The sequence below is a fragment of the Dromaius novaehollandiae genome, chromosome W, assembly GCF_036370855.1.
Source record: "Dromaius novaehollandiae isolate bDroNov1 chromosome W, bDroNov1.hap1, whole genome shotgun sequence".
NCBI classification, from domain to species: domain Eukaryota; kingdom Metazoa; phylum Chordata; class Aves; order Casuariiformes; family Dromaiidae; genus Dromaius; species Dromaius novaehollandiae.
This window is the reverse complement of record NC_088130.1, coordinates 44,381,044-44,400,385: the sequence shown is the minus strand read 5'-3', so window position 1 is coordinate 44,400,385 and position 19,342 is coordinate 44,381,044. Positions and strand designations below refer to the sequence as shown.

Here is a 19,342-nt window from a genome sequence, read left to right as displayed (position 1 = left end):
TAAGTTTATTAAATAGCCCATCCATTTAGAAGCAGTTATTCTACTGGACATTGAGCAGTCAAAACTATAAGCCATCTGACCAGTTAGAATATTTTGGAAATGCCACCACTTCTTTATTTTCAAGGTATTAATCTGCAAGAAACTCATGTTTTTTCAAACCAAAAAATACATGCAATTTAACATCCTTAGTCCTAATGTGGTAATAATGAAAAATGAAAGAGCAGTAGCTATGGTAATAGGCTATTCACTTGGACTCTGGTAATACTCATGCTGTCCTTCTAAGCCAGGAAGCCACAGTTTCCATCCTAGTACAACTAAGGCAAAGTAAGTATCATTTACTCCTTATAACTTTCTAATAGTTTCTTTTTTTAAAAAAACCAAACCTTTATTTGGATAATTAAGTCCCAATTTAAACTGCTGTTTTAAGACTTCTCAGTGCTGTTTTTGTAAGTTTCTAGCCAACACTAACAAAACTCAAGGTCAGGTTATTACAAAAGACCACTAGTTTTCTGTTTGCAATTTGAGCACAAGATTGTTCTGCTAGAAACAGCATTACAATTTTGTATCACATCATTAATCTTCAGAGTGAATACTGCAATTAGAACCTTTCACATCTCGAAGATGCTGTCAAACATTGCTGTCACATTGTTTGAACAACTCCGCAATGATTTCCATCTTTAGAAGGTTTGGCTATGGAAAAGATGCAACAAAAAGACTTCAGAGAAGAATTCCATAGCAAATGAAGAAGCTTTTAACATGGGAGTGTGTATCTTGCAGTATTTAAATCCAGCCCCCATTCGATTATACCCCTAGAGTGAAGTTAACCATAAAGATGAAGAGCAACATACCAAGGAAAGACTCTATTTCGGGAACGGGTCCTAGTCCTTCCAGCAATTCATTCAGCAGGTCATTAGGCTCAGTGGCAATGGCGTCCTGGTGTTCTAATAGTAGCTATAAACAAACGTAAATGAAGTCATCATCTGAAAAACGTACCCAATTTCTTTATATTTGTAAATAAATCTGGAGACTAAATGCTGAGCAAACACAGATTATGGAGGACCCAAAGAGAAGGAGAGAAAGAAAAAGAAAAAAAGACAAAAAAGCATGCTCAGTTCTAGACCAGAGATGTAGAATTGTTTCTGCTGCAAGGCAGCCTGCCGCCTTCCCTGTGGAATGCTGATTATCACAGCCGAACAGAAGGGAGTTTAAAGATTGGCCTGCAGAACTAACAAAGTAAGGCTGATAAAGTAGCAGTAAGAGCTATCAACCAAAGCACAGCATCATAATGCTGCATCCAGAGCTAGGTAGACAAAGGAATGAAGACAGTGTCAGCAGTGCATAGAAGATGCCTGCTTTTTCTGTATATCCATTCCAGTAGCTTTTCTGAACTCCAGCATTGTAAGTGATACCTTTCACAAATGACTGTCTTCATTTGAAAGTGAGAAACTAGGTATGCAGCACCTGCTGCTTCATAATTTCTAATAGAAGCTACAGATTTGTGAGTATATCCACAATAATGTAGCTGGGCATGTTCCCTAAACTTTTTTTTTTTTTTGAAGCCACAAAAAGATTGGTAAGCCAAGTTAGAAAAAGCCACGAATGGGGCAGTAATATTACCTTGTAAACATCCTTTATTATTGAGAAAAAATGACTTCATGCAGAGTCAGATACAGCCAGCAGTATTACTGACTGCTAGATTCGACGGTCCATTCCCAAAGTGGGAATATTCCTTACCTGAAAGCCTGATGGAAAGGCATAGTGTCAACAAGCTTCACTGAAGTTTAACTACAGCAAAGCATACACTGTTGCCAAAAATTCCAGAAAATTCCAGGATTTTAAACACTGCAAAGCTATATTGACTCAAAAGTTACTGTTTACCAGAAATACACTGACAACTAAAAAGCCCATGTCCAGAAAACAAAGACATACTAGCATTTCACACCTACTCACAAGACAGAAGCGAGCATTACAGGTCCATAACTAGTAACTTGTTTTAAACTACTTTCCCTCAGTCTTATGGGAAGCAGCTACCCTATACCATACACAACACTGAATTTATTATGAGTATTGCTGAGAAGCACTACTCATACTGATTAAAACTCCACCACGCTTAATGTTATAAAAGCACAGAAGGAAATACATTTGCAATGTAAATTATTTGGGATAAGGACAAAAGATGTATGGGGAAGAGAGAGGACACAAAGGTGATGAATCCAGCATCCTTCATTCCAGCTACATTCTACAGAGGTATGCAATGAAAAGAAAGTTTAAGCAAGTGCCAAAGGAGATAATGACAGAGGAAAGGTTTAAGAACTTCTTAAGTTTCTGAGCTAGACATTACAAAAGACAAGATGTTTATGGGTCTCCTGTTACACAAACTAAATTTTTTAAGTTGTAAGAACAGAATGGAAAGTTGAATTTACATTTGTAGGGAAGGTGTAGTGGGAGAAGAGGACTCAAAGATGAAGGCTTAGACTCCCACAGAAATTTTGGTGGAAGCGGTGTCATGGGACAAGGAGGATAAGGTGCTGGATGTGCTGCACATAGACAATGTATGGACTTTGGACATAATTACTTGCATTCCCCAGGCAAGAGTGTTTAGAAGTGAGGTTATCAAAAAAGACCATCTCCTTGACCTCCTACTTTGTTTGGCAATTTACTTTCATTAAATTATTTCATATTTTTAGACTGTTTTATCAGCTAATACAAAATAACATGGTAATTAAAGATGCAACAGCTCTACTAAAAGGACTGTTTGACTAAGAGACTGATGCTTACATGTAATTTCTGATTGAAAACCTGCAGGAATACCTCTATGCCTTAAAAAACCCTACATGCAAAAAGAGGCACAAAGACCATCTAGCAAATACTCTTATTATTAGACTAAGCTGTTAGTTTACAGTTGAATAAAGTTAATCTGTGATCTGGAGTACTGGAAGTTCAGCATTCTACATTTTCCAGAGTATATCTGACACAACAAGGCAGGGAAGGCGGGGCTGCAAGCTAAGAGGTAGCTAACATCCTAGCTCTAGAAGGACCATGTGGTAGATATCTAACTTACACCCTAATGCGTCATTCTGTAGACTGCAGTTAATCTTTTCTTTACACAGAATAAAGAACTGGCAGGATGCCACTGGCTCAGTCCCTCTAAATCAGACATTTGCATCTGCTTCCAACACAACATATGACAGAATGCCAAAGTCATAAAACATACTGAGTTTTCCTCTTTTCCCAGAGCCAAAGGAACTTCTTCAAATTGGGCTCACTTTCTTAACCAAGACAGGGAAGTATTTGTAATTAGAAATAAGAAATGACACACATTACATGAGATCAAAAAATCTGTTTCTTTTTCCTCCCATCATAAAATGTTGTATTTTCATTGTCATTAAAGACAATATTTGGACATGGAAGTAGTCTTCTAGGGAAAAAAGCTAATACTCAATTCCGTAGCATTTCAGAGATTGAACTGAAGAAATTCTTTCCAAAGAAATTGAAAAAAATTAAAACTTTCCTTAGAAAACTTTTTTTGCAATTATTTCATAGAATATACATTTTAAACCATGGGTAAATATTTTCATCAACTTACTGAATGGGTATTGATAATTTCTTCAATGGAAATATATATGACAGGTTTGCTAAGCGTCACCATGTCCGAGTATTCATCGATATTGAATTTCTCTTCTGGCTCAGGAACATCACATGCCGACTGGAAAAAGTTCCTAACAGAAAATGAGGAAGACTGTTACATAGTTGTTCCCTGTACACTCACTTCAATTAGACTGTATAAAGAACACAACCAAACACCTGACATGCATTACATTTCTCTTATAATCTATGCTTAACATTTGAAAGAACCTATCAGAGACAGTGATACATCAATACAAATGATTAAATATTACCTGTTATCCAGCAAAGATGGAAAAAAGATTATTTTCAACATAAGATTTTTCTCCTTATTCAACAAGGAGTGATAACTTGGTAAATTTTAGATGTTTAGAAGAATCTGGACTGATGCTGCAAGTTTGAGTTAATGCTTCAGAAGTTACTTTGACTTGACTACCACACATGGGGATAACAGAGAACCACTTCCCAAGGAGAAAAAGTCTCGTCTCTCCAAGTTTCTGGCAGTTTGAAGGATGTGCACAGACAACCAAGAAACAGCTTGCGCTGATAGCTGTCGACCCATGGGGCAGGCACACAGCGCAAGGGGCTCTTGTCAGAGAATTTCTCTTAGCTTCTCCTGAACTGTGCCAGCCTCTGCACTGTTGAGTACAATGCAAGTTTCAGGCTCAGAGGACCTTTAAATTTGGCATTAAAAAACAGCTGGGACCCCTCAGTTTGGAGGGGAAAAGACTGAGGAGGGACTCAATCAAGTTCTACAAAATCAATGGTGTTACATAAGCTGAATGCGGAATTTATTCACCACACCCCACAGTAACAGGATGAGCAGGCATGCAAGGAAACTAGTAGATTTGTTTCAAATAAGCAAGAGGAAGTACTACTTTAACCAACAGGTAACAACTTTCGGTAAATTGCTGCACCAGTAGTTTGTGGAGGCAGACTGTATCAGAGAGTTCAAAAAAGCCTTTGACCAATTCACACACCAGTCCATGAATAGATACTAAAAAGTTGGTTGCTGCTAACATTGCCAAAAGAGCAACTGCAGTTGCTGGTAGGGTACAAAGGGTCATTGAGAGTGGCCACTGTCTGTCCCAGGAGTGCACTTCTGTTCAGGTACAGACCTTCACAGAGGCTCAGTTCTGTAAAAAGGTAACTTAGCTGGAAGTGAGGTTGTAGTGATCAAGAGCCGACTGGAATAGGTTCTCTCCTTAACTTTGCTACTCTCCCTACTTCAACACTTCTCCACCCTATTTTCTCTTCACATTTATGTCATTCTCTTAAGTACTTTAACAAACAGAATGACTTAGCTGCTTACGTATCTTTGTTCATGCCCCTCCTCTCAAGGAAACCCATTATATGAACTTTTGCTTTCATTTCAGACAGATGTTAAAGACAGAAGTTATGAGTTTGTCACAAGATAGAAGAACACTACAAGCTAATAGTGCGCCATCTTTTAGGGTGGTTGTTAATTCCAAACAACTTACAGTATCTGGAGTCTGTAATTCCCAAAGAGACATTTTGGCAAAACATGCAGTTTCCTATAATTGTCTCAGCAAAGATGAAAGAATAAAAACAAAAAATGCAGCTTTTTCATCACTGAGAAATTTTTTCCTGAGACAAAACAGTCAGCTGCTCTGGCCACTGGAAGAACACATTGTTTCTGCTAAATAATAAATCATTCCATTTTGTTCACACAATCTATTTGTCACTAAAAAGTCTAACTGCAACCAAATCAGCAGGATGGATCAGTTCTTAAAGCAATGCTGATGCTGAAATACAGCATGTTACTTCTCACTGTTGAGAAAATTGAAGCAGACTATGACAGATCACTCAATATTTCTAACTTGTAGCAAAGTGATTTTTTTCCCCCTAAGAATTCATATATGTTAGTTCATCTGCCTTATTCATCCCAGAACAGAATTCTCAGAGTATAGCTATTGGGAAGAGTTTTTCACACCTGAACTTCTGGTATGTCTGCGAGAGGTAGGTGTTCATAGATGAAAGATGTTCGCTCTCTCCTTCAAAGAGTTTGTTAGAAGCAGCATGCTGCAGGACTTTCGCAACACAACCTAGATTCCGCCTCTGATCAGGGTGTATCTGGCCCCCAGCTGTCATATCAATTATGTCAAAACCATCAGGAGCAACAATGGCAGGGTTCATGTAGCGATAATACAGGAGGTTTCCAACAATCTAAAAGAAAAACAGTTTTAAGAGATCTTCCCTTTGCATACACTAATTACATTTTTACAAAACATGATCAAACACTTCTACTTCTGAATTAGACACAGGAATTGGTGGTAGAAAACTGTGGGGAAACACTCCTAAAACATAAGTGTTCTCTACGTGGTTAGCTGAAAAAGTCTGTGGCCTTGTATAAAAAGATTCAAGCATAATAATGGGCACCACACCACAAACAATAATAAGACAAACACTGGATTAAATACACTCTCCCATCCCAAACCAATCACTTTCTTAAACAAGATCTTGCCAAAACATTAAACAATTACTTATTAAAGAGCCTAGAATGTTTGAAATTCAATTCAAATTAGATTACTTATGAAAAAAACGATGATCTGGTTTTGACTGTCAGAAATATATTCCAGACAGACATCTTTGGAAATATTCTACTTTGTATTCCAACAAATCTTCCAACAAATGCCAGAAATAATTGAAGACCATATTTAGAGTTTGCTATTTTTGAACTTTAGAATAATAAAATTTCTGAATAAAATGTTCAGTTAAAGGTGGCTCTTAAAAATTTATTGCACTGTTATAGATGAGAAAATTAGACGTCCATTTCATGACGAATTTTTCCAACATGCATGAACTCTGGCAGGTGCCCCAATAACAGGTAGTTAGCACAAAAGCTCAGGTTTATTCATGTTTTAAACACACACATCCATAGGAGTGGAATCAAAACTTTATCCTAACAGCTCCTCAAAGACAATAGTCCTATACATCTGTTAGGCTCTGGCTCAGTTCTTATTTTCCTCTGATTGCTTCTCCACAGGAGAAAAAAATCATACGTATTCCAAACTTTGTAATAAAAAGCACAGTCATTGTCAATTAAACAGCATTTATTGCCCTTCTTTGGGCCCAGAAGTTGTGCCTTTTTAAGCATCCTTATGAACATTAGGGAATTTCTACCATCAGGTTTCAGTTTGGTCCTACTGACATTAGATCAGCTACTGCAAGACTGAGTTGAATGTGTCAACGTAAACACATAACTTTTTAAAATTTTGCTAGGTTCAGCTCCAGAGGTTTGTTCTCTGAAGTGCTAAATATCCCTGACAGCTTCTACTGTATTCACTGGTAAGACACTGTTTCCAAAGAGCACTTCACACAGCCTTAAAAGACCAGTTAACAGGTTATCTGAAACAGAAGTTTCTACAGTGATATTACAGTAACTTGTATCATGCAGACAACTGTTTCGCATTAGTCCTGGTCCCATCAATAAGCAGGACTTTTCTTTCTGTAATTAGCCTCAGCTTGTGCAGCCACCTGCAGAACCTCCAGCATACAAACTCAAGGGCTTTTACCTGGGTGCCTTATGCTGAATCAATTTGCTACTTATTTCATAAGTTGAGCAACACTTTAGTCTGCATTGCTAGAGTGGTAGACAGAAGAACTTCATAAATGCTGCTTGCAAGGATTTCAATGTATTGTTTAAACACACAAAAACAGAATCAAATTTTCAGCAGAGGAGCTTGAAGTCTTCTAAATTGGCTCCAGGAAAAATTTAACACCAAACAGCATCTTTTTGAAGGATAATAAGAAGTCTCATTGAAATGAATGCCTCATGATTTTAGAACTATTTCAATAAACATGCATAAAACCATCTTTATTAAAATGCAAGTAGTTTCAATTCTCATGAGGTGTCAGTGTCTCAGTTGGATGGAAGGCTCATGGAGCTATTCCCCCCAAGTCCTCTAAAGAAGCACAGTAGCTGTGACAGGTTAGAGATAGGCACTGTGCCAGTAACATACTTATCACTCAACACAATTTACTTTTCAGCCTGTGAAAATGTCATTCCCACAACTTTTACAAGCATCTTAGGTGTAACGGAAGATTCTACTTGCAATTTGTTCTTAGAGCCCTTTCCTCATGGTTTTTAAATTATAGTATTACTTCAATTATTTTTCCAATACATGTATTTTTATTATCCTAACTTAATCTCAGGTGAGAAAAAAAGAGTTAAGACCACAGTGCTCTCCAGGAAAAGACTGCTGGGAGGAAAGAACAGGAGGACAAAACCAAAAAAAAGGTGATTCAGATAAATTCCAACCCTTTAAGAACTATTACAGATCTGATTGTCCCCAACACAGGTTGAGCATCATCTTCTGCAGGAATTGTTGAGTACCCAGATTACAGAAGCTAGATTGTGGCAACAGAGTTCCCTTCTCCCCACCCTTCCACCGCCCCTCTGCAACCCAAGGACTGAATTTCTTCAATAAATGCAGATCTTTTCAGGTCCTTACTACACTGTCAATAAAAATCCCTTTTGGCATAAAAAGAACAAGCTGCTGGCAGTTTGCCCTCAGAAGTCTACCTTTAATAGTTCATCTTCTGTTGCATCTGGAAATTTCTCATGGAGCGAGCTCTTCAGAACTTTGGCTATATATCTCATTCCATAACTACATGTAGAACAGATGAAAAGGAAAATAATGGAAAGACTTAGATGAAACACAAACAAATCATTCTAGTCAGCCAAGATACTGGTTCTTTTCATCAGCCACTTAAAACACAAAAGATGATGATAATGGAACTACAAAAAGTTTCACATACAGGTAGAGATTCACTAGGCTATAGCAGAGTAGGGTTCTGTGATGTGGAGAAACCACTCCCTCTACTGGAGAAGTCATTAAAGAGGCACATATCACAAGCCATGTAATTTGAAAGGATGAACTTTGCATAAAGCTTGACTGTGCACACAAACTGCAGCCTGGAGAGTCCTAGCCCAGCACTTACGGCATCATATTGAGAGATGAGAATATGGATGTGAGAACTTTGTCAGTTACTGCTCGCAAACTCTGAATCGATGATTCCAATTTATTGACTACTTCTGTATGTGTTAATGCTTGTTCTGTGGTTACATCATACGGCAATTTGCTGCAAAGCAAACAGACATTAAATCAGCCTAAATGTATTTGAGACTAAAATACAATTTGTTTGGCCTTGTAAGGTCATCACTGAACAGAAAAAACACATTAGACAAGGCAAATACAGCTGAATTTGGTTAAATAATTAGATTCTCAGATTAGGGTGGTGGGTTTTTTGGTTTTTTGTTTGTTTTTGTTTGTTTTTGGAGCAGGGGGACAACATGCCATCATGTGCCTTCCCCTACTTACAAAAGCGGAATCTCTTTTCAAAGCAGATTTTAAAAGTCCCAAGCATGAATTTCTTCATCCTAGTGCAGCTCCTCAGAAGCACAGGGCACTGCTAACAGATGCTGTTACAAACCCTGGGCATAAGGCTGCAAATTCTTCCATGGCATAGCTTACTACACTAGTAAAGGCTATGATGGAAATGACTCAAAGTTCATGGCCAGCAAAATGATCCTTCTGTTTGGAACAGATTAGAGTATTTCAAGCACCCCTCCCCACCCCCTCCAAAATCTCATTGTGTTGTGGGGAGATGAGGGAAATGGGTAGACACATGTGACAGACATGAGCAAAATTTGTCAGAAAAGGAGCTGAACTGAGGGATCCCTCAAGTATTTAAGAGAGACTATAACATATCCAACCTCCTCACTCACCTGGCCTCACCAGTCTGCATTTCTAACTGGTTTACCCATGCCTTGTACACATCCACAGGACTAGTGTTGATTATGAGGGACTTGTCATCCATGATGTCCTTCACCACCGGGGCCAGGAGCTGGCGTAGAGTGTTCTGCCCACGAGCACCTCGATTGAAGCTGACGACCATCTTAATGACAGTGGGGTTTCCAGTGACAATATCCTGTATCTGATCTACCTTAGAGCTGCATCAAAAGCAGAACACTTCTCAGATCTGACTTACGTACACAGTTATCCATGTTTTCTAAACATATTTTTCAAAACCACACTTTTGAAAGCATCCTTTCAGTATCCTAACAGCTTTTTACATGCTGAAGCATGTTTATACAGCTTATTTATTAGACTTTCATATAAGACAAGATTATAGAAGTTACTTGCTGAATTATTATATAAGCTAAAATAATGTCCCTGGAACGCGGTATGTAGTGTGCAGCAGCTAATCTATACCTGATTCAGGCCCAAACATCTGATCAGCAGATACCTGTTAAGTGTATAAATTATTTCACGATAAACCACCAACTCTAGACTTACAGAGCACATGTTTCCACAAAGAAAACAAACCAGACTTTCTCCAACCTTTCATACTCAAGCAGAAAAGTACAGAAACTAGTATTTACCCTTTCAAGTGATCTATCATACAAAAAGATTTCTCCACCATAGAAAAATTTCTCTGAATCTAAAATAGCTTGAGCTAGAAATAAGTTACACCATCCTGAAAGCACAAATTTCTCTCATGGCAAAACTATATATACAATTTTATAACAATTACAAAATTATGAATGAATTCTACTTTAAAGAATTTGATTAAGGAATTCATTCACCTATCTGTAAGACAAGTTAACTAAAGTCTTCTAGTAAATGTACATACTTTATTTCCTCTTCTAGAGCAGTTTTAAAGAGCTTGAGAAGCAGATATTCTTCTCGCTGATTGGAAGCATAGTTGTATAGAGTGAAGATGACTGTATCCATAAATTTCGTTGATTTGTTTTGAGGCATCTGGAAAATCAGCTTCGCCAGATACGTGGGATTAGTCTACAAAACAAATGATTCAAATTCTATTTTCTTAGATGAACTACCCACACTTTGGGGGCAGCACTTTATTTCCATTAACTCTAAAATTACATTGATTCCCATATACATCACTTTTTTTTTTTTTTACACTAGCTTTACTTTTTTGCCCAAATATTTATGCATAAGAAACACTGAATACTGCTCTGTGCAAATGGCATAGGTAAGGATTTTATTGGAAGTCTCTAAACATAGTACTTTTGTGCATTAGCTCTACGTATCCAACGCTAAGTGAAGGCAATATCTACCAAAAAGACACTGCATAGTATGTATATTCTTAAGTTTTAGAGGGTATCTGTCCTGGGAAGATCTAAAATTCCTCTAAAATAGCTTAGATGAGTTGAGATTAATAAAAAAAACAAAGCCAGATGCATATATGCTGTCAAATGCATAACAGACAGCTTCCTTTTCCCTACATACAATGTAAAGACAACAGTAATTTATGTGGACTAAAAGATACATGGAAAACCTCTCTTTGGCTTCAACATTGACTGAAGTTATTCTCAAGAATAAAACAGCTATTTCTTGCACAGTTTAAAGACAACAAGGATATTCTCAATTACAGTAATATTAGAAGATGATGATGGTGTTTACTGTGGTCTACGTAATATAGTCCTTTGGAGATCTTTTCATGATCACCAATGAAAGCACTAAAACAAAACGAGCGATATACTTTTAATTTGTCTTTAGCAATGTGTGGTTTTTAGCTTCTACATTAAAACTTACCTGTAAAAGGTAGAATAAATGTTGATAAGCCTCCAGTTTTTTTCTTCTCTCCTTACTCAAACCTTTGATACCCTGTTTGTCAACCATAACCATCTCTTCCAGCTGATTTTTGCTCTTTTTGTTAAGTTTCTTACTGTGCAGTACCACATCCTGCAGACACGATGATCAAAGGTTTAGGTTATATATTCACAAAAAAGACAAGGTGGAAAAATAACATCTTTCAACCATTTTGGTGTCATTCTTACAGGGTCCTTTATTAGCAATTTTGCATGTTTTGCTCTACTCACTAACTGGTGTTTTGAACATGTTTAAGTGTATCTCATCGCCATTACAGCTTGCCAGCAATGACTGTCTAGGTAACCCAATCTCATGTACAGACTCATTCATTATTTAGTTACAATGAACAAGCTCAAATAATTTGAGGTCTATTCCATTCTACCACAGAAAAGATGCTTAAAATCTAACAAGCAATTACTATTGCTTACGAGTAGCAAAAGAGTGACATTCAGTAGTAAACTGACATACCACTTGGAACAGAGTAATCTCTAATGCAAGTCACATTCAGCTATCCAGATAACTTAAAACAAGCAAAGAAAGTGCTTCCTTTCCCAGGAGTATTTTAACTAAACCTGCTTTGCTTGAACACAGAAAACTGTCCAGTGCATGCTACCAAGGGTGCTTCAACAGAGTCCACTGACCTGAAGAGTGATTCTATTTTTCACCAGTAGTCCAATCTTTATATCCATTAAGTTCAAGTCTTTCTCCAGCTGTTGATTGGATCGGATTTTTGTAACCACTTCTTCCCTTAACCTTGTTACTTCTAGTTCTTCTTGAAAGTCTAAGTCACTTTGGTCCAAGAGGTAGGCAAATTTGCGCAAGACAGTCAAGGGCGGATTTTCAGCACCAACTGTAGTCACAGTAAATAGGCTTGTTAGTTTACATAACATTGAACATGCACAAGACAGTCAGGGAACTGGTCCCTACAGAAAAACTCTGAACTCTACAGAGAATTTCATGCCATTTAGGACAAGGGTAAAATATTTTTGTCATCCTGTGCAAGCACAGCTTTGGAAAACAGCTGTAGCTGTAAAACAATTTGTTTACAAATACTTGCAGCTGCTTTTGAAGAAGAATGGGAAACTCAAATCCTGCATGAAAATTTTAAAAATGACTGAACACAGTAACATACATCTCTTCGGACATACCATGTTTAACTGTTACCACTTACTTAGTGTTCTGTAGTCCTCCCTAGCTTTATTTGCTCTGAGAAATGCTTGTATCTTCACAATTTCTTCATTCTAGAAGGGACCAAGATTAGGCACAAAGAATCAAGAAACCTCTAAACTACAGTTCATGTTTTGTGTAACATGATGAATATAGGTATCTAGATAAAGACTTAGTGTCACTGGGGAAAAAACACATGAAGATCTGCAGTTAGGATAAATTTCTGCTCAGAAACATCCTGCAGAATCTGTGTACTCATTCCTGAGATTCCAGTGCACTTGCAGTCATTTTAATGCTCTATACTGAAAATGGAGGAAAAGTACTTACATGATCCTTGAAGTATTGCAGACGTTTCCTATAAGCTCTCTTTGCTAGCCACATTTTGACCCATGACTGAATCTGAAAGTTAAATAAAAACTTAATATACACTGCACAAAGCGCGGTGGGTAGGTATGGTGGATGTTAAACTACCTTCTGACAGTCCCCTGCTATAAGCATGCTGTGCTGTCATATCTGGGGACGGATGACCATACTATTGGGCTCCTATAGTTCAGTGACCAGATGGAGGCTTTGACTGAAATCACAGGTTGAATTTAAGGCTCTACCACTGGAGTGTAGAAATGACTTGCCAAAGATAATGCTGCCTTCATGTCTCAGCTCTCATTCACACAGTCTCCCTCAGAGATAGGAAATGAATATCCTAGCTGTGATCTACTAGTGATCTACTCATGATATAGTATCCTATTAGCATCCCATAGGAAACCTAGCACTTTCCGGACAGATATATTTGACAGCTTTTAATGAAATGACACTACTCTGTCAGCTCCAATATTTTCTAATTCAGTGTTATGGAAAGGCAACTGTAAGGAAGTCTCTCAAGCTCAAAGCACATTGGAAGCCAAACACTTAACATTCAAGAATTAATTTACTGAAACAGCCAATTTAAGAGCTTTCAACATCATGCAAGTTTCTGAAAGCAAAGTCTGTTCAATTTTTACTGTTACAGTCTCAGATTCCCAGGCTGCGGAAAATCATAACAATTCATGAATATACCCAAGCTCTTCAATACAGATGGAATCTTACCTTGACAATAGCAGCAACATTGTCTTGAAGCACCTTTAATCTGTCAACATAGCTTTTCCTTTGTTTGTATCCTTTCCAGAAAGCCTATTTTATAAAAGGCAGGAGACTTATTACTAATAATAGACTAGTATTTATTCAAGTCTACATATATACACTAAAATCACCAGCACTGTTTATCTTGTACAGAAAAACTGCTGTTATGGTAAAAAGACAGGTAAGCCATCAGTAAAAGCAGGGCTGTCCCTCTATATTTTAAAGATGCCCATATAGGTTCCATGTGAATTTTGACCGATCTTTGCACAAAACTTTGTCATCATATGTCATTTCCCCTCCATCGCCTGAGGTCATCCTTACTCTGTCTTTTGTCACCCAAAACCTTTAACAGCCCAGTCACCGGCTGAACCCTGCACACAGGCAAACTCAGTCTCCCTTTTCCCATTACATCCAAAAGCTGCCCCCCCACCATTCTTGCCCAGCCCAGGCCTCCTTCCCCCAGTCTCTGGTCTAAGATTATCAGCCTGCCAAGGTCACTCAGAACCATCTTCTTCTACCACAGGGGATGTAACTTCCTAATACCCTCAACTTGGCTCTCCCTTCACTAGCCCAAAAGCAAACTTTTGGCAAGGACCTCAACAACAAGGATAATGTCTCTTGGCCTTAACCTTATTTTGCCTTTCATCTCTACTCCACCAGTCTTATTCTCCATTAGCTGGCTTTTCACAAGCCATTTCTATTTTAATGCCCACGGAAAACAATCAGATAAGAACTTTGTTTACAAAAAGTTCTCCAGACACTTTTGAACCTGACCATAGGCACTGAATTCCTCAAAACAGTACAGTCCTTTACTAAGCCTGGACACCATACGGAAAAATGAAAACTCAATCCAACAAACAAGCTCTAAAAGCACATATTACCATGAATGGTTAAAATATGTAAATACAAATGCCAAAAATAAAAATCAGTTGTCCACTGTTTTGTATTTCCTTCTTTAGCATTAGAGTTCTGGGTTTTGTTGTTGCTGTTGTGTTTAAGAGTTGAATAAGTTGCATATAACAAGAGGCGGTTATTTAACTATTTAAAATCAGTTGTGTGTGCATTTGTCAGTGTTCACACTCAGCACAGTTTCCTTTATACTCCTTTTGGAGTACAGCAAGCTGAACGCGTCCAAGTAATACTGCTGGAACCAGAGAACACCAAGAACGCTGCCACTCCCTACCCAATTATGACTGCTTCATGAAGCAGAGGCAAGCACAGCTTCCCAGTGGGGGTGGTCTGGAAAGGAATGCATTTCCTACATTATGCTTTGCCAAGGAATTTTTGCTTCAATACTCAGTGAATATCTTCATTTTGCACTGTGTATAATTAGGTGTACCACAAAATCGTTTCTGAACTTCTCTGACTGAAGTAACTTAGATTGCAGGTGTATGTGATCTACTGTTCTTTTAAAACTGGAGATTTGCTATTTAAAAGCTCACTCTAGTGAAGACAGGGACACATTTGCAGATGCAGACGTCTGAGCCGCTGCTAATGAAGACAGTGTAGCAGACCTAGTTGAGATTTGTGCCAGCACTACTTAGTCACAATCTCACACGTTACCCTTTAACCTAAGCAAGGTGGCCTTCTTGTTCTAGTACAATACCTGTATTTTGACAGCAGATGGTTCCTGGGTTTGGAGGTATGCTTTTCTTGCCTCGTAATTTTTTCTGACTAAGAATCCCCTTGCTCGGGCTTGCAGTTGAACAATCAGATTTTCATTAGCAAGCCACAGCTGCTCTCGATTGTAATCTGCTGTAACTTGCCCAACAATGTTCTGTTAAGAGATCATGGAAAAAGGTCATTTAAAAGGAGCTACGCAAAAAAATTCAAGCCAAAACCATTCTGGAATTTGGCTTGTATTCTCTCCATCTGTACAGCTTATGTCTACCATATCCAAGCCCCCCCTCCAATTTATCCACAGATTTTAATCAATAAGAATGAAGAGTTACTTTGTTACCACTGAATTTTATATAAAGGGTAACTGAACTCCTTTCAATTAACCAGCTAGACACACCATTTTTGAAAGAGTTTTTTTTATATATCAGGACTGAGAGTTCTTTTCTAATGCTTTGAAGCTTTTGTAGAAGCCAGAAGTCTAGAAATCTAGGAATCTAGAACTGAATCTAGGAGCTCTGTACATAGAAGCACTACTTGCATACTTCAGTATTGCTCCCGTGGAAGTTTCAGAAGAACCTACACTGTGACTTCCGTTTTTTTGTGCAGCATAATAAACCCATAGACTAGAAGGGCTGCGTAAGTATAAACACCAGCTTGCACAGAAGCTTGTGAGATCTTTGTTGCAAGTCATATTTTATGCTAAGAGAAAGCTTCCACAGTAAGGGGTTTGAAGTACCAGACTCATCCTATTGTATCTGGAGGTATAAGCATGCTGACAGGTGATTAGATTTAAAGACAGAAAAGTGCCTGCCCTCCACCCCCAAGTACATTATGAAACTCGTCATAGGACAGTTGAAATACAAAAATACAAGAGGATAAAAATAGTAATTTGACTTTCTTCCATAGATGTCTCTACCGATGGCCATTAAAAAGGATGCTCTAGTTGCAACCTCCACTTAGGAAGTCCCTAAATCATTTTCAGACATAAGACAGGAGGAGGTGCTATCATCTCCAATTTTCCTTACACTTTTTCAGATGCCGCTGTATTGTCAGAGAAAAAAAATACTGAGTTAAAAGGATCTTTGGTTTCACCCAGTACAGCGTCTTACTGCCTTGACATTCCCACATCTTACTATCTATCCAATGTTATACCGCATTTGCATTCAATCACAGCAAACATTTCAGCAACCTACCTGGATTTCTTGACCAGTTAACCAAGAAGTTTTTGGTACAACTCCTTCAGGGGCAACACAGGTACCTTCTTCAGTTTCCACATTGTAATAGTAATCATACATATCTTTCATTACAAGTTTAATCCATGGACTTTCATTAGAATCTAAAAGCAATACATACTGTTATTAGCACACATGTTGGAGTCCTGCTACAAGGAAAAGTTACAGCTCTTCCTAAACGTTCCCCATCTCTACATTTGTTTCAACACTAGTTATCTGTTTTCTGTGCCAAGTCACCATACATCTTGGGCCAGTTTGTAATAAGGACATTTTCAAAATATCCTATTACGTGGATCAGGATCATTCTTCTAGGATGGAATAGCTAAGAAGGTTAGTACAGAGGTGCTACCAGCTTCTTAAAAGCAGAACATGCCAACTTGGTGCTTACTGCTGAAACAGTTTTTGCCACATCTTCCATCGTCGCTCCTGTAAGTGGAGCAGAGACAGCATTTGTAAAAAAGCTATTTCTTCTTCTTTTTGGTTTTCTTCCTGCCTGACTCTAGGCCTTATTGACACTTAGCTCACACAGATTTCCTACAGCCAAATCATTGCTCTGTTTGGTGACATCAGCTTTGGTAAACAAGGCTGTATCCTGAAGGGCAGGAAAATCCTCATTTCCTCACGGAAAAAGGCTCCAAGGTAAAGCTGCTAGGGTCAGTTGTGCAAGTTGCCCTCTGAAAACTCACGTTGCAGGATGAAACATGCACATCTGCTCTAAGAAAGCGTGCTACATCGACAATAGCTCCTATTTTACAGATTGGTAGCTAATCTTGACTGCGTTAGCTATGATTAGCTTGCAACTCTAACACACCAAAACATCCCATCACCTGTGCTATGGGCAGAGTCTGGCCCCAGCCGCTGCTGATGCATACTGCTCCGGCATTGCATGGGGACCTGAAATGCAGCATGGACACTTCAGCAGAGCCTGACCTGACCCTTGGCAGAAGCCCATAAGGCTGAAGTCTGCAGTCTAAGCCTTCCCTGCTCCTGCTAGCAGAGAGGGAAAACTGAAGAGTAGTGTGGAGTAGTGTACTGACAGTCACAGAGAAGCTGCCCTAACTTCACTCAGAAGCTAATCTGACCCTATCTAGACTCTGGAAATAACTAGAGCCATTTCCTAGCCTGCACTGTGCTCTGAACAACAGATGCAACAATTCAACACTATATAAGAAGGACTTGGGCAAATAACATATTTCTTAAATAAAAAAATTACAAAACAGCAGCCCTGTCCTGCAGTTTACAGTGATTTTAGGTAAGCCCTCTGTGCTGGTTTTCCAGAGGCTTCAGTGGTATGGAAATGTGGAACTTTCCTACTGAGGAAGGTTTTTACCATTAGCTTTTAGTTTCTTGGCTTCGGAAAGGGTCTTGAAGTAGGTGTCGGCACACTCTGGAATGACTCGTAGTCCAAACTTAGACTGCAGTATCATCAGGATTGGCTGCGAATCGTCCTTCTCCAAGCTCTTGTTAATCATCGATGTCCCAAGAGCCACTAGGGTAAAACAATGACATAGAAAATCAAATGTTTTTATGGCATACACAAAAATTCACAGCACTTCACTCCTCTGCAGTCTACTGCATGCTTGCAAGGACAAGTATTTCAGACAAAAGCAAGCTTGTAGGATAGAAAGGTGTGCTCTACACAGGCTGGGATGCAGCCACAGCATGGTCGAGTGGTCTGTGGGCATAGCTGCTCCCTCATCACATCAGGTGACACTGACGGAGGAGGGCTGAGGATTGCAGGCACCTGAATTCAATGGAAATGATTCCTTTGCAATGGCAAGTGTTGAGACTGACACTGCTGCTCTAAAGGACCATGTGGCCCCCTGTAAAATTATGAGCTAAAAGAAGCTTATCCATCCCCAGCTGCAAGAGACCTGTAGGCTGTAAATACACCAATTCTGCTCATGCAGCATTTTGAATCTCAGTATTGGAACACTGTGAAGAGCTCTTTTCCACACCCACCCTCCCTTCAAACAGCTAAGATATACAAAAATACAGCTGTCCCGTGTGATAAGCCTGAGCCCTCAACAGGGCCAAAGATCAACTCTTTCCCATAACACGGACTCTCTCAAGACAGAAATTTTGCTTTGACAGGCAGCCCTCTCACGCAAAACGGAAGGTCTATATTGGTATCTCTCCTTAAAGGGTGGCACATGTACAGCTAATATTTGGCTAATCTCATTTTGTTCTCCACTTGGATAAAGAGTAGAATGGCCTGCAATGATTCAAGACATGTAACATGACACAAATCACACTGCAACCACCACAGAGAATTTGGAAATGCACCAAAGCGCGCTAGCAGCTACTAGCAGCTCTCCCTAAATGAACATACAAGAGGCAGAATCCTTTGTTGACTGGGAAGACAGTTTGTTTAAAGGCCTTTTTAAATTTTAATACATGTAATATTTAACATTTTGCTTTGCTCTTTTATGCCACTGACTTATACAAGGCAGAAAAATTACTTTGGAAGGGCTCAAGACTGTTCCAGCACAGCTGTTAAAGCACCTTCTCTTATCTTACTGCTATTGCCGTCACTGCAGCAGTCTCAAAACTACACTTTGCACTGACTGAAACAAAAGTGTTAGATGCTCTTTGCTTTTGTATGAAAGTTTCTTGGCAGAGGGTGGAATTCAAAAAATAGCTTTTCTGAGCTAGACAGGTCAAAATAAAAGTTCGTTTACAAGTTATAATAATGCTGAACTAAGTTTAGACTGTGTGAACACAGCACGACAACTTCCTGAAGCAGGATGTGCTTGCTATAGGAAATATCAGGCTCTGTGTTGTGGGGAAATTTTAAATCTCATTTTTTAGCTGCAAAAATCTTAGAGCGCATCTAAAGAATGTAGATGACGCTGTTTGTTTCAACCCACAAGAGTACAGGAGATCAGCAAGATTATTTTTATTAGCGACTTGTTAAAATACTTTATTGATCATACTTGA

General features: G+C 38.7%; 1 protein-coding gene across 7 annotated transcripts in view; it reads right to left on the bottom strand.

Moving 5' to 3' along the window:
• Positions 1-19,342, bottom strand: part of LOC135324402 (ras GTPase-activating-like protein IQGAP2) — a 126,829-nt gene that overhangs the window by 11,543 nt on the left and 95,944 nt on the right. For all 7 annotated transcript variants that reach the window (XM_064500562.1, XM_064500563.1, XM_064500567.1 and 4 more), the window contains 15 exons: positions 17,733-17,891; positions 16,364-16,506; positions 15,157-15,327; positions 13,518-13,601; positions 12,762-12,833; positions 12,439-12,508; positions 11,909-12,117; positions 11,211-11,360; positions 10,285-10,448; positions 9,377-9,601; positions 8,590-8,730; positions 8,171-8,255; positions 5,579-5,811; positions 3,587-3,719; positions 849-951 (listed from right to left, as the gene is read on the bottom strand). In XM_064500562.1, coding sequence (XP_064356632.1) covers positions 849-951; positions 3,587-3,719; positions 5,579-5,811; positions 8,171-8,255; positions 8,590-8,730; positions 9,377-9,601; positions 10,285-10,448; positions 11,211-11,360; positions 11,909-12,117; positions 12,439-12,508; positions 12,762-12,833; positions 13,518-13,601; positions 15,157-15,327; positions 16,364-16,506; positions 17,733-17,891 — 2,142 coding nt within the window. The remainder of the gene's footprint in view (positions 1-848; positions 952-3,586; positions 3,720-5,578; positions 5,812-8,170; positions 8,256-8,589; positions 8,731-9,376; positions 9,602-10,284; positions 10,449-11,210; positions 11,361-11,908; positions 12,118-12,438; positions 12,509-12,761; positions 12,834-13,517; positions 13,602-15,156; positions 15,328-16,363; positions 16,507-17,732; positions 17,892-19,342) is intronic.